Source organism: Melampsora larici-populina, assembly GCF_000204055.1.
Source record: "Melampsora larici-populina 98AG31 unplaced genomic scaffold MELLAscaffold_4, whole genome shotgun sequence".
In the NCBI taxonomy this organism is placed as follows: domain Eukaryota; kingdom Fungi; phylum Basidiomycota; class Pucciniomycetes; order Pucciniales; family Melampsoraceae; genus Melampsora; species Melampsora laricis-populina.
Genome location: NW_006768768.1, coordinates 639998 through 666529, shown reverse-complemented (window position 1 = coordinate 666529; position 26532 = coordinate 639998). Strand labels below are relative to the sequence as shown.

Below are 26532 nucleotides of genomic sequence, written 5' to 3'. Positions count from 1 at the left end.
GAAAGTGTTTAGATTCGGGTTTTGCTAACTTTGAAATATGATATGTAGATTAAAAAACTCGAGGCTTGGTTCATGACAGCTGATGGTCTCCGAAAGGCAACTGGCGAGGGGAATGATTCCGATGAATACTTTCACTTCACAGTGTCGAAGGCTGAGCTCGATACTTTCAAATTGGCTATGAAGCGCAAGAAACAAGAGAATGTTGGTGGCAGTCTGCAAGGTACGTACTTCCACTTGTCTATTTAGTTAATATATACTCACTGGCTGTATGTATTCAACAGTAAGAATACTACGTGAGTGTCCTTGGTATGAGGAACTCGAGCCAGTGTTTCGAGATCGACCATCTGCCCGTCCATTGGCCACAAAGGATTCGCTCGGTAACGAAATACACCGCTCAACACCTCTAACTCAATCAAACAAAGACAACATCCGTAGTCCGACTCCTACCGAAACCTTGCCTTATGACATATGGGAAGAAACTCCACCTCACGACGAGCGAGATGTAGCGATTGATCCTTCTTTGGCAGATGAAGCCACATCATCCCAAGAACACAAAACACCCAGTATTCGAGTCTCCAAGAGACCGGTTCGATCTGTCACCCCGTTGGTTGGAAATCCATCTAGCAAGCGACTCCGTGTTAAGGAGTCTCCCAGCGCTTTCGAGATCAAGAGCAAGGATTCCCCTCAAACCTCATTCAATATCAATTCTATAGCCAATCTTATCCCCACCAAAGAAGAACGTGAGGCAAGCAAGACTCGAGCTGCACTAGCTCAACAAAATCTCAGCACAACTATAACCAACGCGATGTCGAATATCATCAATACTAATCGACTCAATGAATTGAAAACGAAACAAATCATTCGACTTGCCGAGATAAATGCAGACTTGCGCATTGCTCGCGGAAAAATGGTTATGGAACTCATTGGTAAAAACATGGCTCCAGAGGCGGCAGAGGCCTTTGCTTTGCGTGTGTTACCCGATGTTGAGCCTTCACAATCCTTGGCTTCCGGATCAGGTTCATAATCTCAAATCAAGATTGTTTAAAATGAAAATAAAAGATAATTAAGATGTCTGTATATCCGTGGTATACCAATAGGGCGGTTCAAGAAGGCTTTTTACAGCCAATTTTTAGATTTTAAAAACAGATCGCAACTTTTAAATTAAAATTATAAATCTAAGATTGCGAACCACCTTTAAAGGTGAATCACTGTTTTGCGATCTGGAATCGCGCCATAAAAATTTTAAGATTTTCAGGCCCCAACATTAAAAAAAAAGATTGATTCCTTCTTTCTTTTTTTCTTTTTTTGTCCCTTGAAATAACCGGTGTCCCTGTCAAACAAGGAAAAAAAAATGACACCTCTTTCATTAACAAAAGATTTTGGCCCAAAAACCCGGCCGAGTAATGAAACACTTCATGACCGGCCCTGCTGGATATCACCCCTGAGGTCACAAAAGGAATGAGGAGGATTCCTTTTGCGTCTTTGGACACCAAAGGAATCAACTTCTTTCATATCATTATACCAAATCAACCGGGCCGCCACTTCAAACACACTAGGACTCAAAGAACAAAGCTTTCACTTCATATCATGCCCTTGAAAAAGGCTCGAATCCAGCAACCCGGTCGAACTAGATCTTCATAACCTATCAGGACTTTCATCGAACGTCTGATCATACCATGACACCAGTCGCGACAAGCCCTTCTCCTACTTGAACTCATCCAAAGTATATATCAGCCCCAATTGCTTTTCCAACATCGATCCCTTCTGCCTCAGACATCATCTCCAACCCTTTGAAGCTCTTACTGCTTGCTTTTCTTGACTCGCAACGGCCATTGAATCTTCTTCCATTCGAACCTATTTGCCCATCCCCACCAAACAGCTATCTAGCGCACTGTATCAGTCTCTTGCTATCAATCCCCTTTCAATCAAGTCCATTGGAATATCACCTTTTACGTCGTGTTTACCAAACGCTTTCTTTCTCAGCACTTCCTAATGGCGCCTAAATCTCAAAACCGAGGCAAGGTCAGTTGAATCGAGCGTAGTCCATACCAATTTCTTTGATATATCAGAAACTTACCTTTGCTTCCTTGATGCGTCTGATAGACTCCTCGCAACCGCCGAACAAAAGCCCAGATTGAGGCTGATTTGAAGCATTTCGGTTCAGGTCTTCCATCGGGGTCAAGACCCACTGCTGCCGATGTCAAACGCTCCCGACTCGCGGCACAACAGCACACATCAAACACTTCATCAGCCACCACTTCCAAAATCATTCGTGACAGCCCTCCTTTTGACCTCGTAGATTATCAAACAATCATTGCATTTCTGTCTAAACCAAACACCCGTAACGCTATTTTTGGTGGAGGCAGCCAAACTCGGGTAACCGGAATGGCAATGAATCCGAAGACGTTGTTGAACCCGCTTGCAATTGAACTCAACAATAATTACAACGTCCGCAACGACTCAACTAAAATGCGATTGAACGGACGAGTTTTACACATGCGTCTCAAACGGTACAAATCTAAGTACATGGCGGCAAAGGCTTTCAGCAAAAATACTGGCAGTGGCCTCTCGGCCAAGAACGTGGCCGAGGGTATTCACACCATGGAAGAGCTTCTCGAATCGATGTGTCCCTGCTATAACGAAATGGACGCCCTTTTTGGTGAGAAAGGCAACATTACTCCTTTTGATATTCTCGACAGCGGGGTTGGCCCGCATGATTCCTCCGCAGATGAAGGTGGACAATTGGCTGATGTTGGTAGTGACGGCGACATCTCCGATGGCCATGATCATGACCTCCTCAAGATGATGGACGTTGGCGAAAAGCTTCAAGCAAGCCAAAGTAAGTGATTTTGGACTTCCTCTTCATTGATTCTCTCGGTCATTCTCATTCTGATATTCTGTTTGATCGGTTATTTCCCTATGTGTTTCGTTTCAATCTCGGTATCTTTATTTAGTAAACTTGATTGAAGATCAAGAAGAAATTCCAACTTTCACTGGGATCTTTGAGCCCCGATTTGATGACAATTATACGGAAGATGATGGTCAACACAACAACCGTCCTCGTCGTGCGCCTACACCTAATACATTTGAAGACATCACCCCAATCAGCCCTCATGCGAGCCAGAATCCCACAGCCGAGCCGGCTTCTGCCATTAGTACATCTGCCATTAGTACAATTAAAAAACCGGCTCGATACCTATCCAATACTCATCCAGCTCGTCGAACCAAGAAATCCTCAAATGCCAGCAGAGTGAATGCTCTAACTGACCAGGAGCGAGCTCTTGATTCGAGCTCTGATGACGATGCGGTGACGACTACAACTGCGGTGACCCAAGTGCCCTCTGGCCGTGGTTCGGCCTCTCGTTCAACTCTCGCACGTCGCCCAGTGGACCCCCTTCCTTCAATTGATCCTGCCCATGTTCATGGAAAAGAACACAAACATGCGCTGGCCATGGCGATCCAGCAAGGTAACGAAGCGAAGCTCGAGTTACTGAACAAAGCAAACAACTGGCGTCAAGAGATGGAAACCTCTCGTTTGGCAGCCGAATCAGAAGCGCGTAAGTTAACACTCACCTGGGACAAGGAGAAGTATTACCTTGAACGACAAGATCAACGTGAAGCCGAAGAGAGACGTTTGGGACAAGAAGCACTCAAAGAGCGGAAGGCTTTCTGTGAGCGTTTGGTCTTGGAAGGCAAGACCCCCCAAGAGCTCGATGCCTTCCTGCGTCTGGTATACCCGTCTGAGGTTCCTGTGTAAGTCTTTCTCTTTCAATCGTATTGTTATCACATCATCTCAGTTTGGTACATTTGAATGAACGTTCACTCCAATCTTCGGTTGTGTGGAATACAGGCATTCGGATTGGGTATGACAATATTGAGGGCCCTCATAACAACACTCTGCCTTGGTCTTTATCACTCGTTCCCTCTCTATATCAGCAGCTTTGTACCAATCCATTACTTATCGAGTCATTTCAACTTCAACTCGTTTGTCTTTTCTCACAGCTTTGTACCAATCCATTACTTATTGAGTCATTTCAACTTCAACTCGTTTGTCTTTTCTCATTGCCCATTCTTTGTTGATTCTCACTCTCACTCTATTTCATTTAACCCCGACCTCTGTCATGTTGTGTCCTTATATTTTTCATATTATATGTATTTTCTCGATTGCCCTTTTTTGTATTCTTCATTTAGTAGTTTGATGTCTGGTGTCCGAGCTTGAAATGACATCCTCCTTGTTTGTCTGTCTATTTTGATGACTTTAGCCATGAGACCCTTTCTACACAACCAAAGTGACCGAAGTAATTAAAATCCCACCTTGTCAAGAATGACACTCACCTGTAGCCTTCGCAATCGTTCTACACAACCAAACTGATTGAAGTACTCGAAATAGAAAACTTAGTCGAGTCCAATCCACTCGACTAAACTTTTTCAATACTCATCAAATCCACTCGACCAGACTGTTTCGATACTCAAGGTGGCTACCATTCATGAAATCGCACTAGTCACTTATGTTTAATTGCACACTGACCAAGAGTTACAATACCAAAGAAAAAATTACAGAAACAGAAGACGAGCGAAGCAAACAACAACAAGCAGAAGAGCACCAGAAGACGAGCGAAACAAACAACAACGAGCAGAAGACAATTGAAACAAACAACAAACATATAGCGATCGAGTAAGACAAATATCAGAACAAGATGACACCCTATCGCACTCATCAAGACTGAGACCATTCATTGCACAATCGGGAGTCCACCGCTCTGCCAGTTGTAAGCCACTGCGTAGTCTCGAACCTTCTCCCGGTGTGCCCTTCCTCGTTCAACAAACGCAAGATCGCCAATTTGACCACCTCGCAGCCGCCCAGCTTCACCTGGCTCCGCTAACAATTCATCATGTTCTTCGGTCCAAGTATTTCCCAGGTCGGCTAACATGTTGTGTAAGATTATGCAACATCGAACCCACTTGAGGATGTGTTTCATATCCGCGCGAGTGTTCAAAGCTAGTCGTAAACCTTGAAGCGAGGCCCAACGGGATTTGAGAATTCCAATTGCGTGCTCGTTGCGAACTCGTGATTTTGCAACACACCAATTGAATTCTTTATTGCGCTCGACTTCAGCAGCTTGCCCTTTGTAGGATGGAACTACCGTAACGGATGGATTGTAGGCGGAATCTGCTATGATATATTGATCTGAAGTTGTGGAAATGTCAGCTTTTGTGAAGATGACCAGCTGAAATAAACTCATCACATACCTTGATCGAAGTATCTTTCCGGGTGATTTGCAATCTCGGTCTTTGAATAAACCGTGCTATCACAGCATGATCCAGGCCAGCCTGCGTAAGCATAGGTGATCCGCCGGTCGCAATCACAAACTATTTGCACATTGATGGAGTAGCGATGCTTGCGGTCGAAGAAGACTTCACCATCACGGCCAGGGCGTTGAAAAAGGGGTATCGTTGTTCCGTCCACGAATCCCACACAACCGGGAAATCCCTCTCGAGCCATGACGTGAGAGATCCCTTGCCGTCTTTCTGATGTAGGCCACGTTAGATAGGGGGCGCCGATGTCCAAAATTGCCGATATGACCCGGCGAGTACAATTGATTACTGAGCCGCGACCCACTTTGTAGTTGCGGGCAAAGCGCCCAACTGATGCTCCGTTCCCATTGCTTCCAAGCCTTTCGAGAGTAATGGCCAATTGCTTTTCCACTGGGGGCTGACGATGGTTTCCAGATGAGACAAAAATTTGATGAGATTTGATCAATTCGAGTAGAGCTTGGAACCCTTCTGGGGTGGTTCGCATGGCCTGTCGGAAATCTGTGCGTCGTGAGCGGAGCATATCTCGCAAGTCAAACACCGTCGGTAATGGCAATTGTATTCGATCATGTAGATAGCGTTTTGAGATCACTTGGGCTAGAAGGTCAGACCACTGTTGTTCTTCATTGAACAACATGTCGTATGTTTCGGCCATCTCAAGGTCTGAGTCGAATAACATCTGGCCGTCTGTTGGGTTGAGGGGATTGGGTGGTTGGCCAGGTAACTGGAGATTGGAATCCATGTGAGCAACGACAGTGAGGTTGGTAAGTTCGCGTATGACAGCGACTCGATCGGAGATTCGGGGCATAGTTGCAGATCAAGAAAAGCACAGTAGAAAGATGGAAGTGTACAAAATGTAGGAAATGGGCAAACTGGGGACGTGGCCCTTTCGTATTCATCTTCATTTCAACCGCTGAACAAACCATGTTCACGTCATCAAAAACAAAAGCCCCCAAAAAAAAACAATCAAATGAGACGTTGGAAGCAAGAAAAAAAGAAATCAAGGCAGTTGGCCCTGATTTGGCCCAGACTTAAAACTTATAATTAGGTCTGTTGGAGCTTTGCGATCCGGTTTTATAAGTTGCGGACCAACTTTTAAAACCAGTTCGGCGCGCTGCGTCACAGGGGTTCGCGGGTCTCTTCCTGAACCGCCCTAATATAGCTCAACAGGAATTGTTCCAAAAATATAAAAAGTTGTCTTCTTGTGTGTTCAAATGTTGAAATCGATGTGTCTGTCTCTCTTATGCTGGATTTGTTTGTCTTTTGAAATTTGACCAAATTTCATAAGACTTTGTTTGCCTGCCTCATTTCTGATACGGTGAGTAAGATCAACTTTTGATCTTTTTGATTACTCATAAGAAAAAAAAGAGACACAGACACAACAAAAGAAAGTAAGAAATGAAATACAAACAAAATCGAAAAAAAAAGACACAAGAACCGAGGTTATACATATCAATAGCCTTTGTCAATACAATAGGCACGGAATAAAGAATTCCGACGTTGAGATCCAACTGACTCCAACTCAGCCCTTCTAAGGGCTGCATCTGTATGATCTATAGTGTCGTCTATGAAGTCCAAATCACTGTTGTTATTCAAATTGATTCCTGCCATCGGTGTACCTTCAACGATTACAAAATTGTGTACAACTACACAAGCAGAGATCCAATCACATACAAAGACTGCATCCTTTGCGTTGCTGATTGCCAGTCGTAGCTCGTGGAGGGAACCAAAGCGCATCTGTAACATCCCGTTGCAATGTTCAGAAGCGATTCTGATTTTCGAAATCGCATTGTTGAAGTGAGTTTGGGACGGTGCAAGCCCTTGAAAACGTGATCGTTTGAATACCGGAACAATGTGTTTCGAAGACGCATATCCTGAGTCAGCAAGAATGTATTCTCCCTCCGAAAAGAAAGAGGGCATATCCTTGTAGAACTGAAATATACATGTCAGTATGAATGTGATATTTAGACACTTGAGAAATACGAGAAATACACACGTTAGTAGACTTCAGCACGCGTTGATCGTGTGCACTCCCACACCACCCATGATGGGCATAGATTACCCTTCGCTGATCGTCACATATGATAAGTGAATTTAAGGCATATATGGACTTTCGAGTATAGTAGTCTTCCTTATTTTTGGAGGGAGCTGCTGCTAAAGGCACCAGAGTTCCATCAATGAAACCGACACAATCTTGAAACCAAGATGTTCGGCCAATTCGTCTCTTAATTGCCACTCGGTCTTCGGCATTCGGCCATCGTACATATTCCGACTCAAGTTCAAGAATTGCAATGATGCACCGTTTAGTGTAATTATCAACGCTTCCCTCTTGCAAAAGTTCAACATGGTCAGTTCAAGATCAGTTCGGCGAGATTGCTACTCCAGATTGACATGGACTCACCCGACACAGAGAAAGTTTTTGCCTTCATATTACGGGAGCCTCCATTGCCCGATAACCCAAAATTTGCCAATGTCACCAATAGCTGCCACTGGACCGGATCCTGGTCATGATTTGAATTATTATAAAAGATAGGAGATGATCCTATTTGGTGGAGAAGTTTCGTGAAGTCTTCCTTTCGAATATGTGCCTAAGACCGTTTGAGAAGGAAGATCATAAATCAAACCCTGAACATACTACTTTGGAGATACAAATCTCTTGAACTCACAACTGACATCCAAGTGCGATCAGTCTCATCAAACCAATCTTGAAAACACTGAGCCTTCTGACTACAACAAGGCCTGCGATGTCTGGGAAGAGGGTATCTTCTTCTTCTTGCTTCTTCCTGTATCGTCAAAAGGACTCCTAGAATTGATTCGTCTGCTTCCAATTTCTGTTTTCGTTTGTTGATGTAGGCACCCTGCTCCAAGGTAGTTAACATCATGACCGTGTAAGCAAATATGAAAGTAAGTTCTCGATGGCCAATGTTATCGTCTGATTCATCGATTTCGTCATTGTCGTCGGAATTCATGAAAGACACCATCATCAGACAGGAAATTAAGTTTGGAATGAAAGTCGCGGTAGTGGGTGAAGACACAGTTGTGGTGGACGCAAGAAGAGAGACTTGAAGTAAGATCATGGCATCAAGAGATGATAAGAGCTGCCTGCGAGCTGAGATCCTAGGCATTTTTTTGTGATAGGGACTTGAAGGGGTGGGGGCGACAAAAGGACCCAGGAATGCACCTGCCAATGTACGTGACCTGGAAATACCCATTTTTCTGGAAACTTTTCGAAAAGTTCCTAAATAATCCCCTCTTAGGTCACGTACATAACCTGGTTTTTGGTATTTTGTCCCCAAAAAATCCCCTTTTAGGTCACGTACCTCAAAAAAAAAAAAACCCGATAATACTTAAAAAAACACATAAGTTGCAAACATTCGTGTATAACATTTCATTTTATTGCAACATGATCAAACTTTATGAGGATTTACAACCATTGTATTTATATAATCATTCTTTATCATGAATATCTCGTGTATAACATTTAAATGCCTCATGTATAACATTTTGTTTTATTGCAATATGATCAAACTTTATGAGGATTTACTAGGATACTTCCATTTTATTTATATAATCATTCTTCATCAGAAATATCTCCATTTTTAGCCTGAGATTTCATTTTGGCCAACTCATTGTAATAACGGTCAATAAGCTTGTTGAGATGAACAGAGCCAAGCATATTGCGTATGACCGGCGGAATAATATAGCAACCTTCTCCAACGGATGTGAATGTTGAACCCGCCGATGGTCCAAAGACATATACTACATCAGTAGCATCTAAGAGGGAATAAGTCAATGTCTTGGAACCTTCAGTCGGCGTTATGACCGGGAAGGCTGGATTGTAGAAAAGGATCTGTACGGCTATGTGTGATAACCCTTTCCGCGCATGTGCACTTGTCACAAACGCGTGTTTCTTGTTGAGAAGCTTGTAGACCACAAGTGTTCGTGCCAAGTACAGATTCTAAAGAGTAAAAATCCATCAGGATCAGGAAATGTGATCGAGTTATTATGACTAAAGTTGTGAAATAGACATACATGATTCTTGATCGCAATGATGAAGCTTCCGGGTTTGATAGGGTTTGAAGGCTTGATTTCCCCGCCTTCAAGAAGGCCTTGTAATTCGATCTGACCCAAAGTCGCAGTATTTTTCACGATGCCAGATAGATTAATCTTGATATTGATATTCCATCGGTGGCGACGCGCTTCCCCAGTTGGAATTTCTTCTAAGTTTTTGAAGCAGACAGCGATGATCTTTGAACACGCACTGGCTTTCGCACCACCACTCTTAGTTGTGCTTGTAAATTCTGATTGTAGTTCGTCTGGATGAGTAAGGCTTCGCTCATTTCCCTTGTGCTTCACAACCTGGCTGTCGTGACGTTTTCTGATAGCTACTAGACTAGCCTCAATGAGCTTACTCTCAATAACTAGAGGACCAATTGCTATGTCGCTTGCCAACTCATTCGATTTTTGGTTATGATGCTCGGCTACAGCTACAAAAGGTAAGTTATATGTCAGTATATATTAGATATTGTATGGGAACAGGACTCACGGGCTGGATTGAGAAGGTTGGCGATAGACATCGCCGCATTTTGTAATGATTTAGTATGGGCATCTTCGGGCAAGGCATCAAGAAGAAGGTCGACAGAGTTTTCCTCCTTGGTTAAGTGTGCAGCAGCTTCAAGAGCTTGCTTTTCACGAAGAACATTTCCTTTGTATTCATACAAGATATCATATTGTTGAGTCGTGCATACCGATATATCTGAAGTTTCAAATTTACATATCAATACGAGTAAAAGGGTAAACAATTGGGAAAGGAGCCTAAAGGAGCATACCTGAGAAGTTTTCAGGTGACTCTACATGCAAATCGTCAAGATCGCGTGCCGGAACTTCCTGGTCTAATGATTTGAGAGAGCCCATACCAGAGACCTGGGTCAGTTGATCAGCCTGCTCATAGGCAACAGCCAGATCCTCTGATATCTCGCTATCAGTGGGAAACTGGGCAAGAAAGTCGAGATTCTCGTCTTTCGGTTCGTCAGAGAATGCATACTGGTATCCAGCATGCATGTGCTCTGATGATGGTAAATTTATTCGGCCTGACATGACATTCTTGACAATGGCATGTATCTTAGGCATCATCATTCGAGCATCAAGTACAGTAAACCGTGGGGATATGACACGCATCCAGCCAAATATATGTTCGACGGGTTCGCTACCATGTTTCCAAGGGAGCAATGGATAGTTCGGGTAGTATTCTCGGTGAGCTAATATGAGTTGAAGCAGAGAAGTTGCTAGAGTCGAGAAGATCTTGAAGCTTTGAGGCGATACACAGTTTTGAGAAAAGCTCATTAGCTTGTGAGGTTCGGCTTGTCGGTTGAGAAGCCACTTCTTCCAATGTCTTAAGAAGAACTCGGCGGTCCATGCTGATCGAATCCTCTCGCGATGTCCAATCCTTCGGTTCAACCATGCATCACACATTTCCCCAATTACAAACAGGTAGATTGATAAACCAAGTGTGTCATCGTTGGATAGCGAAACCGCAAGTGTTCCCGAGTTCAAAGTTCGGAATGCTCGCCCGTCGTCTTGCTTATCACAATCAAATACGTCTTTATGAAGAAGAGGACTACGTCCAGACTGAAGAATGGTGGCCACTTGTTGTATAGACACATGGTAGTTACCCATGACAATCAGACGGGCTCCGGAGCCCAACTGGTTTGCACCAGTTTTACGGGCATGCTTAGGATCTTGAACCATTACAACTGGTCGAGGAGGATTACCCATAAGAGGAACTTTGACGTGAACATCGTAATCTGAGTTTTCGTACGTAATGAATTGAGTTGCTGACTCCGCAAGCGCAATTTGAGCACATAGCTCGGTTGGTGCACCATCGGCTCCAATTGATAAGATGTTGATACCCGCGTCTTGAGACAATTTCATGAAGGTGTGGTGATTTTCGAGTATATCATTTGAAGTTTCTTTATCACAACTAGCAATGAGTGCCACCACAAAAGTTGGTACATTAGGCAAGGGAACTTGTAATGTATACGCTCGTATCTGAGAGATGGGTTGAAGTTAATTTAATCATTAAATAATCAATCGAAAAGTCGAAGAGAATAATACTTACTTTAGAGCATAGCTCTTTTTTTTTAACAACCGATCTAACAAGATCAGGAAGTTCAGAAGGATCATCGAAAGATATATCGCCGCCTTGAGCGCCAACCAAAAAGCCGTTGTGATGGCGAAGGCGCTTTACACAAACTGTTTGATCTGAAGCCGTTGCAATTGGACCGGAGTAGCCAAGTTCTTTCAGAACCTGAGAAATTCGATTGAAATTGGTGATGTGAAGACCATCAAGTAGATGCATGTCGTCTCTTGCTCGTATCATTCGGAGACTGCGTTGGCTACGACCGGCGAAGTTGTCGTTGAAGAGGCTTAGAGCACGTGGACTGATGGCACCAAGTGTCATGACAAACTCGTCCAGACATGAGTCTATCTTCATACCTCGAGTGGTTTTCCCAGAATTGACACGTTCAGCCTTCACTGCAACCGCTTTGATCATGGCACGTGCTGCATCACGATTATCAAACAAACCGTTCCTAGCCGAGGCAGCCATGACCGTTAAGAAATCAGAAAAATCCCCTTTGGAGGCGGCTTCAATGGATGTTTGGAGTAGTCGAAAGTCAGCGAGTTTCAGCAAAGTTGGCGAGAATATAGTTTGGTGATCTTCCATTAAGTTGTTGGGAGTGTACTTGAGAGTTTCTTCTTCAGCGTAATCCGAATTAAGGGCTCGGATTAAGCTACGCATTCCTTTGACCTGTTCGCAAGGAGTACATATGGCGTTTTTGATGGTCCTATTACAAAGGAATGTCTTTTCACAGTTGCTAGAGTAGATTGCATTACGATCTCCGTGTCGTTTGACTTGCCATTTGGATTGAGCGTCGAGAGTTGTCATTAATTTCGATTTCTGTTCTTTCGTCAATTTGCTCTCTTGTGCATGAGCTCCAAAAAGGTCCTGGCAGATTTTATGTCGGAAGTTTCCGCGATAGACGCTAAAGGTTTTTGAAAGGAAGTATGCAATAGTGTGTCGAGCTTTTGGTCGTTCCCACGTGCCATCGTGTAGTCCTGGACAAGGTACCTCAATCATTTTCGAATTGGAAGTTGTCGAGTTTGTAAAATATGAAGTCAACTGAGTATTGCTTCTAAGTTGCTCGGTTTTGTCCTTACAAATCTCTGCAACATGTCTTGAGTTAGTCAACCATGAAAAGATCAAAAGGGAAATATGTATTGAGATATGGCTTACCGGTGGCCCAGTGAGTTTCCGCTGGTCTTACACGTCCACCACTAAGCCAAATCAATTTCGCTCCACAGTGGCAGGAGAAGTGTTTACCGCCAAGGCGGGTCTCCACCTTGCATCGGTTACAGTTCTTATTGGGAGTTGATAACGGGCATAAGTTCACCACTTTGACGTTTCTGAGCTCGCGTTTCGCAGAATTTTTCTTGGAAAAGCCTCTGCGTTCCTCTTCGTCAGAGGAAAGCACAAGGATGACTTCTGATGAATTGATGACACCATCCGATATTTTGGCGGGAGCAGCTGTGCGGAATTGCTTGGTTGGACGCTTTGGATCATCCATGGACTTCGAGGAGTTCGATGAGTTCGAGGTCGTGGGGTTGGACTCGATTCGACTGATTCGACGTTTGTTACCAACAACTGAGTTCGTTTTATGTGGCTCATCCACTTCATGATCTTCAGCTCCCGCATCTGGGTCAAATCATGATTTCAAGCAAGATCATGATTCACTTAAATCATCCCTTTTACAGTTAAAAGGGCTCAAGACGACAAAGACTCACCTTGGAGCGCAGATATGATATTATCCAACTTGATCTTGATAAGCTTGTCGGAATCGCCGTCCCAAGTGTGGTGCTTTCGCGCTTGCTGAACCCATTCCACCACCAATGGAAGTCCAAAAGGTCCTTTTGAGATTTCGAGTTTGATACAGTCTACACCAAATACGGCATCAAGAGTGGTATTAACTGGGTACCACATCCCTTCGTCCTCATCAGCAGTGGGTGGATTAGAGAATCTCATGTAGGTTTTATCTTGACGAGTCCCTTCTCGAAGAGCGGGGCAGTTGTCGCAAAGGCGGATTATTTTGTTCAGGGTTTGATCAAAAGTTAACATATTTCACGTGATATCTAACAGAGATATGCAAGGTTATAGAAGGTTATGCAAGGGTATGCGGCTGTATGTGGAGAATTGTGTTGTTGAGGTTGCTGTTTATGCGGTGGCTTGCGGTTTATATGGAAGATTTGCCGGGAAGATCAAGCTTTGATCGAGGCTCGGAAGAGTTTGGATGATCAAGCTTTGATCATACACAAGCGAAGAAACCCAACTGTGACATGTCTAAAATCCCCTTTCACGTCACGTACATCAAACTCCAACTCCCAGAAAGTCCCCTTTCACGTCACGTACATCTAGGCAGAAAGTGGCCAAAAAACCCCCCTTTTGGTCACGTGCATATCAAAATTTGCTCTCCGAAAGGGTCCAAAACCCCCCCTTTTAAGTCACGTACATTAGCAGGTGCATTCCTGGGTCCTGCGACAAAGCTTTCCAGGGCAACCCATCAAAAAAACCCGTTCTAAAAACCCGAAAATCAGATGGGTTTTCATGGGTTTTTTACACGGGTTTTTCTGATGGGTTTTAATTTTGTGTACCGCTAACATGTAATAAATAAAAACGCAAAACCCGCAAACCTCAAAAAAACATACAGCCGTTTCATGAATGATTGATTTTTTTTTCAAAAAGTCGTCGCGGTGACAAAACCGAGTTTTGTTTTATTGCCCTGCTTTGTACAGTTTTGATCACTAGAAGAATCCTCGCGAGAGGATTCCCAATATCCCCTCCGGTCATCTGTCACCCCTATCTCAATGCAGATCATATTCGATTCTCACTCAGTCGATGGGGTGCGTGCTTGGCGAAGGGCCCCTTTTCTGATCTGGTACGTGACTAGCACTTATCTCTAACCTCGTTTTTCATCCCTCTCTGCCCTTCTCACCGTCTCCCATCACATGCCGAGTTCCGTCGAAAATGCCTTTCAATACTTACAGCCCAGACCTCAAGGTTGCAATTGTGCGATTGGTCTTGCGAGGGATGAGCTACCCGGATATTGTCCGTACATTAGGACTCCAGGTTTCAATCGCTTCGGTTCGACGTTGGTATAACCTCTACCGCACTACACGCTCGGTGGTTACCGATCCTAATCTTTGGATGGATCAAGGAGCTCCGACTCGGCTGGACGATGAACAGCGGCGTTTCCTCATGGATTCCCTCGACGGCGATCCCACCCTTTATTTGGACAAGCTGAAATCAAAACTTCTTGAAACATTCAATATCAACATATCAACTGGAACTCTATTCAATGAAATCAAGTCTCGACTAAACCTTACTCGAAAAAAAGCGCGAACGGTCTATCCAAACCAAAGTCCAATCGCTCGAGGCCAATATGTCGCAAGAATTTTTGGCATTGATGTGCGATGTCTGGTTTTTGCTGGTAGGTTGTCCCACATTTTTCTTTCTTTTAATGATATCATTTGCTGACAATTGATTCCAGATGAGAGCAGCCTAACCAAGCGGCGCTTGTATTGAGATTACGCCAGGTCTCGCCGCGGACAGCGAACCCGTCGCCTGCAACGTGCAACTACTGCGAATCGATGGACGATCCTACCAGCGATCTCCATGAGTGGAATTGTTGGTCTTCAAGTGATTGAGGGGGGTTACAACCGAGTGAGATTTGAGGATTATCTAGAATTTCATCTGGTAAGCTTTCATCTTTTTGGTTCATGTTGATTGGTCAGCTGAGTGACTTCCTACGACTGTAGTTGCCATTCATGCAACCATGGCCAGCTAGGAACTCGGTTCTCGTGATGGATAATGCCAGAATCCATCACGGTGGTCGAATTCCTGACCTCTGTGCCGCTCGGGGGATTCGACTTATCTACCTCCCAGCGTACAGCCCCGACTTCAATCCAATTGAAAAGGGGTTCTCGCCATTGAAGGCCGATCTTCGCCGATCAGGAATTCTACATCGGGATCTCACTAAAGATCAGGAGAAAGAAGCGATTTGGGTTGCTTGTATGGACATATTCACCGAGGAGCTGACTACTTCTCTATTTAGAGGCTCTGGTTATTTTTAGTATGAAATTGACTGTTAAAGTTGAAGGACACCCATCCATTCTTGCTGTGACTTATAGATGGCTTGTAAACTTTCCTAAATTGTGGTCACTGGACTTGAATTCAATCTCTTTTTTCTTTCGGCTATGAATGCCAACAATGTGGTATTCACACTTCTACTATGATTAACATGTGTAGTGCAAGAGAGTGGAGTGAGTCTGACTTTGAATTTAACATATGATTGATTCCTTTGTTTTATGACAATGAGCAAAATGAACGAGTGAGAAAAGGAAAGCTTGAACAAGCAACTTTCCATTGCTAACAAATGTGTAATCAAATTAGTTGGAAGATGAGTAATGAACTTTGATACAAAGTTTGTGACCTTTGATCAAGTTCTTTGTCTCAAAAGCATTGTTATGGAGACAAAAAGCGTTCACAACAATATGAGATGAGGCATGCGTGTGTTTCAAGGTAGTTGGGGCTTAAGGATATTGGGTCAAACTAACCCAATAAAAGACCATTATATCTTCATCGTTCAGAGTGTGTTTGACAGATACATCTGATTTTTTGACGGGATGAAGAAAATGGTAGAAAAGAAACAACATCAGAGATGCATCAGAGATGATGTCCTCAGTGTCATCATATCGGACGAGTCACAGACATTGTCTCAGTCCGTATCGATCATCAGTACTCAATCCTGATCTAATCAACAAATGGAATCAAGGTAGGATCTTCGCTTTAAGACACCAATTAAATTTGGGAAACATCGTATTAGTCAATCATTGAATAAGCACAAACCACACCAAAAGTATTCAGACAATTAAAGACACCAGGTTGTAAAAGATAGGAAACAATAGAATTTCTTTTGAAAAAGTAACAAGATCGATAACCATAATAGAGGTCGCTTCAGTGGGAGCGAAGACATGGAAACCATGACAAATGGGATCAGAATGAGGTGTGAAACCGACAATGACAATTGTCTTTTTGTAAATAAAGCAGCACTCTGAGGGTTTGTCATCTCAAGACATGATTTCGATGTCGTCTGAGGTCAACGTTCTGTCTACAAAATCATCTTCCAAACCATCTTCCAACTCTTCTTCAAAATCCTCTTTGAAATCTCCTTCAGAACCTGAGCGGGTCATATCAATGATCTTCGGATCTTGAAGGGATGGATCGATGTGAGCGTGTTGTCCTGCACCCGCTAGAAATGGAAATGAAAACAAACAATATGTTATTCACGGTAAGTTGAGGTGATTCGATTGCCGTGGATACCGAACTCACCTTGGTTGGAGGTGGAAGTGGATTGTGCAACACCTGAATTGTCTGGAAGACTCGGTCTGCCAGAATGGATCGCCTTTGATTTTTTGTTGGCCAAAGAAGGACCACTAATCCTGCGTTTCAGATTGGAAGTGTCCGCATCTTTGGAAGTCGATTTGTCACCACGACATTTGGATTTCTTCATTATCTCGCGGTAAGCTTGAGAATTAGGAGGCATATCCAAAGTCGCAGTTCCATCGATCTAGCCGACACAGATAAATGAGCTAAAATTGAACATATAGAGAAATTTAGGAATACTGACAATTGCTTTTGCCCAGATATGTGCGCCTTGCAGTGAAAAATTATAACGGAAGGTTGGGTCCCAGGGGGCTCTCAAAATTTCGCCACCATCGCCACCCGGACCAATCTGGCTATGACGGTGGATGAGCTTGTCCACGAGCTCCCAAGAGTTCCGTTCATCTTGATGTTCCTGGAAATACAAACAAGGTCTTTCGATCAGCTCTGCCAAGAGAAGATTTTGAAGCTAGGCACACCTTGATCTCCAAAGGCGTTAAAGTCTTCTTGTTTAAAAGTCGATCAGTGGCTGAAACCTGATGAAATTGAAACAATCAACTTGGGAGCGCTTCTTAATCAACATAGAAAAACAAAACTAACCGCGGCCAATTCACGCTTCTTTTGAGCATCACTAGGGGTACTGATGGTAAGGTCTCCAATTTTGGTTTTGGACCTATCGATTGTGTCCACAAGTTCCTGCCACTCTGTGTACGAACTGAGGGTGAATGGGGTCTTTCCAACCTTGACTTTCCATATCAACTCCTTGGCCATCTCCCCAGTCAGAATGACCTCGTTCATCCCCTCTCGCATTTCCCCAATCACGTTGCCACACAAAACCTTGAATTCATTCAGACTCTTACCTATAAGACAGGCACGTACAAATTTGCCTTTTCCGGTCGGAAGGTTGTTAGAATTGATGACTGTAAAGGTCTTCTTTGGTTTAGACTTTGTGGATCCTCCAATGCGGACTTGTGGCTCGTCCGGCTCGTCCTCAAAAGCAATCTTGAACTCAACATTGATTTTGACCTCATGGGTTTTATCAAATTGCACTCGTGCTGGAGAACCGGGTTTGGGAAGCAAATTCCCTCCAGCTTGGCGAGCTGGGGCATCTGGTCCATCGTGAATAAGTGGAGGGTCCTCAAAGACTAGTGAAGAGGTATGTTAGTGGAAGGCAAGGGAGATAGTGGCTGAAAGATAGAAATATGCTCACGTGAATTCATCCAACCTTGTTCTTGATTCAAAGACATAATGATCACGTTGATGGAAAGTATTCCAAATAGCTACAAATAGAGGAGTTGAGTCAGACACGAAGGATGATGATTGAAATGTTTTTGAGAGGTCAATTGAGAAAAGAGTCAACAAACAGTGATCACTTGGAAGGTGCGGAGAGAGAAATCACGTCCAGAGGCGGATGGGAAAGGTGATTCGATGTCTCTTGAAGAGGGATATTGATCACCAGAGCTTGAGGCAGGTACGTCCTCCCAGACACTTCGAGCAAGAGTGAAAAGGGGGATGGAATCAGACATTCCATCCCCAAGGGTTGATTTGGGGTTCTCTTCCATGCATGAGCTTGACGAGAGCTTGCCTTATGGCAGATAGTGGGTGTGGTGTGACAGTCGAACGACCGGAAGAAGGCCTGCAAATAGCTGCAAATCCACTAGTGCCCGTTAAGATTGTAACGGGCGCGGCGAACGCGCAAGATATGCTTACTTAAGCTTAAGTGCATGTAAAGTCTTTAAGCTGGGTTGTGCCACTTTTATCAAATTTTTCTGCTGCGGGGATCACTTTTCTCAAAAAAAAATTGCAACCTTTCATGAAACGGCTGTAAAATCAAAGTAAAAAAACAAACCAGAAAATAAAAACCCTCAAAGAAAAGGTGATAGAGTCTGAATAAATAAATATTCAAGTTTTTCAAAAAACAAAGATATTTCAAAGAAAAATGTTAATTAAAGTAACAGCATAAAGAAGAAAGATAAAAAGAATGTAAAAAACCTTTCGGTTCTTCTAAAGTTTATAATATGATATTTACAAATAAATTAAATCAAGTCAAGTCAAGGAAAAAGAAAAAGAAAAAGACAGAAATCAGATTTGAAAAAGAACAGAACCATAATCAAAAAAAAAGTGAGTCAGTATTGATATATAGTATAGAGAGAGAGAGAGAACGATCAAAACGAATGAAGAAGAGTTAAGATTCTTTACATAGATTCTTCAGTTTATAAACATCATGAAGAATTGAAAAAAGATTAAAAGAAATCAAATTTCTAAAATGATGAAAGAAAAAAAAAACTCTAAAAAAGGAAACCAAAGAAAAAAAAAGCCTCGAATTGAGAATCACTGATTCCCATTCTAGTAATACCCCCTCCTTCACCAAAAAAAAAGATCCCTTCCCCTGTCCATTCCCCCAAAGAAAAATTAAATCAAAACTTTTCAAGTCACTTTCCTACTAGCACTACCATCTTTGACGGCTTCTTTCCATTGAACCCTAGCTTTTGTCATAACATCTTGAACATCTTTCCTTTTTCCCAACTTTCGAATCGATCGAATCCAAGCTTTAGAAGTTTGAAGACTCATTTCAAATCTAGAAGATAGAGTAGATAAGATCATTTCGAAATCGTTTCCTTGTGATAAATCAAATCGAAGTGAAAAAATGATAGCCACTGATGCTAAGATTAAAATATCCATGCCTTCTAATAAAAGTACATCTAATAATCTTAATTGTGCTTCAAAGGGAACTGTATTTGCAAACAGAGTGATGTACCATTTAGTGGCGAAAGATGAAGTTGAAATCATTTGTTGAGTCTATTTGAATTCGAAAACCATTCAAGAATCATCAACTTTTAAATCGATTGGTGATTATACGTAGCAGATTTAACTTACGAAAACTTTGTGTATGTTCGGTAAGAGATATTCAGTTAATCTTTCTTGAACATAAAAACATTCCACTAAACCAGGAAAGCCAGGTGCAAAGATTTGATGAAAATCATACCAATCATGTAATCTGACCATAGCAACATAAGCCATCTGTTCCAATCCAATCCAATCCAATCCAATCCAATCAACAAAGTCAGTTTGATCTATTCAGTAGCTTTGATTTAGGTTAGTAATAGAAGATGAAAACATGAAACTAAACTTCAGCATCAAAGTAGTTTAGTAAGGTAGCAGCTATCGGTCCCATTCCTTGACAATAACCACAGGTTTCACAATGCATTCCAAAAGCATGAAGGACTTGAAACAAAGCTCGTTGACTGAAAAAGATGAAAACCCCCCCAAAAAAACGATCAATGTTCAGAAATCTATGGATGGATTGCCAAAAAAAAATAAGATCACCAACCCACGACCATAACGTGTGTGAAAGAAGATATGACCATTGATAGTCCTTGGTACATCTAAATCGATTTGAACATCTTGATCACTAGGAATTTGAATAGCCATTGTAAACTGTTCGATCAATTTTTCATCTGATTTAAATGATTGCGATAACCGTTCAGATCGATCAATCGGAATCTTATGAATCGCAAAATATTTAATCAACAAATCCCAAGCTGCTCTTCTCCATCGATCAGGTATACCTTTATAACACCGTTTTTCAAATCGATCGGTTTGATGGGTCCATTGATCATTTAATCTATATGAAATTATATTCGATCCTGAATCTCTTCTATCTCCCATTAACATTTCATTCCATTTTGAGATTCTTCTTAATTCGATTTGATTCTCTGCTACGTCTACATATGGGTTTTCAGGTTTAGGTGGTGCATCTCGATTAGAGACCGTTGCATTTGATGGATAAAAGAAAAGTGAATGTAAGATTATAGATCGTTCGCTGGTTGGGTTTTTGAAAAACCCATATCGATCTGCTGATCTTAAGACAGCTATTTCAGCTTCTGCTAAATCACAAATTCGTTGGTCTTGTCTTCTTTGTGATTGATGATTCAAAATATGTTGTGAAAGTGGTCTGTGTTCTCTGGTTCGTTCGATTCCTTCTGCAAACCCATCTCCCGGTACTCCTACTTCTTCTAGATATGCATATACTTTTCTAACATGTTGAGCTGTGGCTTGATCTTCTGGTGATAGTTTTGAAAATGATTCCATTGATCTTGAGTTTTGATTTGAAGATAAGATTGGTTGAAGTGATTGAGATGGATTGGTCGGTAGGTTTGAAAGACTGGTTGAACGAGGTGGAGCTGAACGAGTAGACGTCAGACTGGTTAAACTTGAGCTTGGATGATGATCGAGATTAAGGTTAGGGTTCAGTCTTTGATGGTCTTGATGATTTGTTTGATGATGAGTTGAGAGAGGGAAAGAAGTGTTTGAAGTATTAGCTGATGAACTTTGAGATCCTGGTAGATGGTCGTTACTACTACTAGCTTGATGGTGATGGTGATGGTGATGGTTGTTAGGTTGATAGTCAGTTTTCTGATGTTGGTTTGATTGGTTTGTACTGAATTGGTTTTGAGATGAAGAGAGAGTATAGACTATCGAAGGTTGTTGTTCACTTGCTCCTGGTTTTCTTTCGGTTTCTTCTTCTACAATTCTTCTTGATGATAAGTTTGATTGTTCTGTTTGATGAACATTATAATAGTCTGTCATAATATGTAAGTAAGTATGAATGCTTAAAATGGATTGGTTGGATTGCAATGAGAATTGTTTGATTTGATTTGATAGTTGAATTGATTTGATTTGATTGACTGAAATGTCAAATCACGACTTTATACGTCACCCGCTACACCAGCTCACGATTTGCTTTCATCCACCGGCTTTTGCCCCGGTTCATATAAGTATGTATCTCCGGTTTTTCCTTGACTGGCGAAGAACCCTTTTGGGAGTCAATCAATCTTAATCATCTGTCCTCTCCTCCTTACTTTCCGCTCCCAATCCATCAAAAAACCAGTGTGGTACTCCCCACAAAGACATGGATAATCAACCGAACCCTCACATGCTATACTCGCAAAGAAAACCAGGCGATACCCGAAACACTATGGAAAAGGCATTGTCATCCATGAACCGAAAAGGCGTCAAGAGATGGTCGGTCTCCTCCAAAGCGTCATCACAATGACAATCATTTTTATGAACACAATTCAAGAGCTTAGAGAAAAAATCAAAGCCCTCAAAGAAGAACATTTCACTTCCCCTTCCACTTTAGACCCAGTGTATGGACAACCTCACCAAAACCAGCCCAGCCTCCACCCCCTCCCAACTAATTCCACACTCATCACCCAGCAGGCAGATATCAACAAATTCAAACCTTACAGGTATAATACAGTAGTGGACATCATGGGTTTAGACATATGTATGTTTCTTTTATCCTGGCTCCCAAATTCCCTCTTTAAAAGATATTGCAAGTGTTCCCAAAGCCCGCGACGGTACACTCGAGTCCATTTTGGATGGCACAAGTGAGTAGCAGACAAGAGCGCTAAACTTATCAAAGTTCCCCCCCCGCCCGAGTAGTTGAGGAGGGCCTTAAGGCTAATGTCATGTTTTTATACTCACAACAGCAAGATTTTCGGCCACTTTTCCGTTTTTGGCCATTTTGAGGGTTCCAAACCTTGTAGAATCTTACATTCAACAGCACTGAGCTTCCTTGACATCTTGTGTTTCTCCTGGTCCTGGTTTCAGATCTTCATTGTGGATATATTTGATGCTATTGGGATTCTTTGACAGCGTGTTTTTGGGCACAGCAGCACACTTTAGTGGTCCTGTATCAAATTTGGTGTTCCAGCTAACACTTTTTACTTTACAACTCTTCTGAGTGGACTCAATCAATACAGTGGATACCAAAAAACACACAAGGACATGTACAAGGTGCAAATGAACATCCTTGCCAAAGCAGGCAAGATTTGATGAGGTCTGTGACCCTCATAACGGGCAAAAACAGAAAAATTACCAAAAATCTTGCTGTTGTGAGTATAAAAACATGACATTAGCCAAAAGTCCCTCCCTTGACTAAGTTTACAAGGGTGCACACTCCACATGTGTGTGCTCAGTTCACACTAGTAGATTCAGAAGCGTGGCTGGAAGCAGAGACAAAAACTTTCATCTCCCATGCTTCCAATTGCCACTCCTCTCTGAGAAGCACAAAGTTCTACTCATTGCCCATCTTTCTTGCTCTTCTTTCAAAAAGACTTTGGGGAATAGTTCTTAAAAAATTCTACATCACATAGAAATCCTCAAGAAGACTATATATTCCCATTAAGAGATCAATTAGAAACCATCCTTTGTATTCATTGATTTCTCTCTAAAAAGAACGGTTCAGTGGCCATAAATCAAGCAAGAAGGAAAATATGGGTAAGATAAGAGCTTTGTCAAAGAACCTGCAACCAGAAGAACAAAATGTTGTGCCGCAGCGGGAGATAACAAGCTCATCAATAAGGACACTACGTTGATTGAATCAGACAAAGAAGATTTGGAGAGCATAGGGGGAGAAGGAGGAAGAGAGTAAGTTAACAAAAACCACAAAAACCACAAGGAGCAACCGGAGATCCTGCTGTCAAAATCTACTAGAGAGCCCATCAAGATGATTCTCAAAAACACAAAATATACTGAAGTACCAATATCCAGGCATCACCACCAAAGGTCTGAAGTTTCTTTGTTGGGAAACAACAAAGATGAAGCAGAAGGAGATCAGTTGAGTGAAGATGAGGGTTCTGAAGACTCAGATAGATGTAAGTTGCAGCTTACTGTAAGAGTTGTTAGACTTCCTACTTGTTAGAGTATGTTCTCCTCTTGGGAGTTGAGTGATCCCCCATTGATGTGCTATGCACTCCACTGCAAAGTGTTAGGGAGGCCCCCAGGGGATCTTCATCTGAGTAATTTTTACTCATAGAGAGTACAAGAACTGGTGCTTAGTCAGGCTTTCACCAAGGATGTTGTTGCATAGTTCATTGCTGACTGCCCCAAGCTTGGTTCCTTCTTGGTGTCCTTTATTCATGACAGATTACACTCCATTGAGTAAATCTTTGAGCTTGAAGAAGAAAGATACAAAATCCAAAGGCAAGACTTGGGAAGGGTTGCCTGGCTGGAGGAGATCATACAGGATGTCAAAGCCAGTCATCTGAATTAGGTGAAGAGGCTACGCAACAGATTTTATGACAAGCATGGCAATCCAAACACTACTCCTGAGCCAAAGAGGAAGAAAGGAAGGAAGGCAGATAAGCCAAGGAAGAAACCCTCCAAGTCCGGAAAGAAGAAGCAGACTGACAAGAAAAGGAAAAAGGGGAAGAAGAAAGCCTTTTCAGACTCCTCTTTGTTGTCCTCTGGTTCAGATTTGGACTCACTGCCCAAAAGGTTTGACTTGGACTCAGATTCACCTTCTTTCTCAATAGAGAACCCAGCAGATTCAGACTCTTCTGATTTGGATTCTTTGTCTAGCTCAGAAGAAGAGACCTCCAAATCTAATAAGGTTTGGTTCAGTGTGAATGAAGAATGTTAGAGCCTATGATTTACCTAACTTACCTAAAGTTAAACACTAGGCAAAACCCTTCAAAAAGATGAATGATTACGTCCCCCTCTCCATATTCCTACGTAAGAACAATGATTGCCAAGGCACAAAAGATCCTGAGTTGCTGAAAGGCTATACTTCAAAAGGGATGATTCAGGCTGAAGTGGACAGTGACCAGAACATGGAATTTGGTGAATCTGTGGAGGCGAGCAATCTCCAAGCAAGATATGCAGGTGAACTGTACAGCCCCAGGAGTATGTTAAATGGATCCCAAAGGATGTCAAGATTGTGACTAGAATGGGCCAGAGATGTAACTGTTGGATGGTAGTGTTACAATACCACCTGATGATTCAAACCTCAGTATTTAGACATCAACTTTCCAAGATACCAGGTGAAAAACAGAAGAAAGGAAAGAAAGTGTTGGATTGTGTCATCTTACCAATTGTATTGGATACCAAGATTGAAGTGCTGGCTAAGTTTCATCACAATAAGTCTGGGGATCTCACACACATCTTGAGTAACCCTTACAGACCGGGCATGCCAAAATCAGGGTGGAACTTCAGGACTGGGAATTAAGCCTCAGATTGTGTGCATTAAAAGCAACCAAAAGTCCAAAGTCCTGCATAGTCAAAAGCTAGCAGTTCCACCAACCACTGGAAGTCTAGACACCAAAGTAGAGGGAAATATCAGAAAGTTCCTCACTCAAACAACCACCATTCTGGAGGAAATGCACAAGAAACTTACCAAAAAGTGATCCCAGCTCCACTTGATCAGCAAACAGCATTGGTCCAACAACAACCAGCTCAGGGGCTGTCTCCGGGGGCAGTTACCAAGGGGTATGTGGCAAATAAAGAAGTGCAGTCCACCTCAAAGTAAGCAATTTCTCTAGAGAGTGGATCTTAGAGGTTGCACATTACTAAGTACACTATTTTGTGTTTGTTTCTGCTACCCCCCTTCAACGGGTTTGTTTGTCTTGGGTCTTTTGGCCTACTCAGTCCTCTGGATCCTCAATATTTGTCTTGTTTCCCTTTCCGCTTGTGGAATCAATTGGTGTTGTAATGGTACATGTTAGATGAGAATTTTGCTGAGTTGTGGTTGTTGAGTGAATTCTAATTGAGCTCTCTGTTAGAAAGAAATTTGATTGCAATTACATTAGTTGCTCAATTATTCCACATGAGGGAGACCCACAAGAGATTCAGCCGATTCAAGAGGAACCATGTGTTGAGAACAAGCTCTGAGTCTGAACATGAGCAGGAGGTTTGTTGGAAGACAAAGCTCTTACCGCTGGCAACTCACTGGCTTGAATTGCTTTGATGCACCCATTCTGCCAGGTCTGGCAGTGATCAGTCTGGAGCCAGGAGCCAGGAGCCAGAGATATGAATAAAATAAAAGATAGCAGATGCTTTGAAAGGGACTCTTGGGTATGTATATATGTGTTATACATACAACAAATAGACAGGGTAGCCTGAGGGTAACCTGTGAACCCATTGTTAATGTAATGTGAACAAAATCTACAATTGAAGGAATTTGCGGACTTGGTCACCACAACTTTCCTCAATTCAGATTTTAACTCATTCATTCCTGTGCTGTCACCAAAATCAATTAAGCAAAGCCACCAGGACTCAATCAGATGCCATGTATCCTTCAAAGAAGACAGAGAGCAATCAGTACAAGCTCATTTTGGTAAGAAAATCAAAGAAATTACAATCAGTTAAGAAGAATTCTGAATAGAATTGATAATTTTGTCATTTGACTTGGGACAAAATCAAGTTCTCAATATTATCATAAGATACTTGTAGTCACTGCGGGGTAGCATTTGCTTGTCAACAAGCAAACCCTACATGGACACGGTGAGTGTTGTTCATGGATTTTTCCTATACTAAGTTTGTTTTGTGTTCAGATCCAGTACAATATTTAATGATGTTGCTCCACATGTTCAACATCATTTTCCCTTCATCATCTGGACATTCTCCTATCTGATTCTGACATGGTTGAGGGCCTGCCTGCATGGCATGGTCAATCAAAATACACAATGGTTGTGAGAAACCCTTTCAAACATGTTGTTTCACCTATCTACCTTTGTTTTGTATCTTGAGCTTATACCAATATTCTTTATAACATCAAATATATATATACAAATTTTCCTTCCTTAGGAAAATTGTCCTTTGAGGATGTTCTAGGTTAGAACCTTCTTAAACTCTGAGTGCAAGCTAAAGCAGTGAAAGTTTCTGTTCGCTGCAGGTTTGGGAAAATCTCTGACAGGCACAGTATAGTCTCGAGTAGGACT

At 42.3% G+C, this 26532-nt stretch overlaps 5 protein-coding genes across 5 annotated transcripts; 2 read left to right on the top strand and 3 right to left on the bottom strand.

The window, feature by feature from the left end:
* Nucleotides 1-2802: 2802 nt before the first annotated feature.
* Nucleotides 2803-4028, top strand: MELLADRAFT_102668 (uncharacterized protein; the record flags this gene model as incomplete). The annotated part of the gene is made up of 3 exons (XM_007405779.1): nucleotides 2803-2839; nucleotides 2955-3350; nucleotides 4003-4028. 3 exons carry the CDS (start codon nucleotides 2803-2805, stop codon nucleotides 4026-4028), a joined length of 459 nt encoding a protein of 152 aa, XP_007405841.1.
* Nucleotides 4029-9665: 5637 nt separating this feature from the next.
* MELLADRAFT_92264 (uncharacterized protein) lies at nucleotides 9666-13486 on the bottom strand (the record flags this gene model as incomplete). The annotated part of the gene is made up of 9 exons (XM_007405441.1): nucleotides 9666-9676; nucleotides 9726-9800; nucleotides 9860-10069; nucleotides 10143-10571; nucleotides 10636-10759; nucleotides 10846-11361; nucleotides 11432-12537; nucleotides 12608-13066; nucleotides 13156-13486. The coding sequence occupies 9 exons, from the start codon at nucleotides 13484-13486 to the stop codon at nucleotides 9666-9668; spliced, it is 3261 nt and encodes a 1086-aa protein (XP_007405503.1).
* Nucleotides 13487-16494: 3008 nt separating this feature from the next.
* Nucleotides 16495-18054, bottom strand: MELLADRAFT_102666 (uncharacterized protein; the record flags this gene model as incomplete). The annotated part of the gene is made up of 5 exons (XM_007405440.1): nucleotides 16495-16676; nucleotides 16757-16994; nucleotides 17287-17343; nucleotides 17408-17952; nucleotides 18018-18054. The coding sequence occupies 5 exons, from the start codon at nucleotides 18052-18054 to the stop codon at nucleotides 16495-16497; spliced, it is 1059 nt and encodes a 352-aa protein (XP_007405502.1).
* Nucleotides 18055-19234: 1180 nt separating this feature from the next.
* MELLADRAFT_92262 (uncharacterized protein) lies at nucleotides 19235-20899 on the bottom strand (the record flags this gene model as incomplete). Its single annotated transcript, XM_007405439.1, has 4 exons — nucleotides 19235-19606; nucleotides 19685-19828; nucleotides 19938-20052; nucleotides 20139-20899. The coding sequence occupies 4 exons, from the start codon at nucleotides 20897-20899 to the stop codon at nucleotides 19235-19237; spliced, it is 1392 nt and encodes a 463-aa protein (XP_007405501.1).
* A 2189-nt stretch (nucleotides 20900-23088) lies between these two features.
* MELLADRAFT_59844 (uncharacterized protein) lies at nucleotides 23089-24999 on the top strand (the record flags this gene model as incomplete). Its single annotated transcript, XM_007405780.1, has 7 exons — nucleotides 23089-23092; nucleotides 23152-23242; nucleotides 23366-23469; nucleotides 23501-23517; nucleotides 23868-24206; nucleotides 24277-24499; nucleotides 24776-24999. 7 exons carry the CDS (start codon nucleotides 23089-23091, stop codon nucleotides 24997-24999), a joined length of 1002 nt encoding a protein of 333 aa, XP_007405842.1.
* Between the last annotated feature and the right edge of the window lie 1533 nt (nucleotides 25000-26532).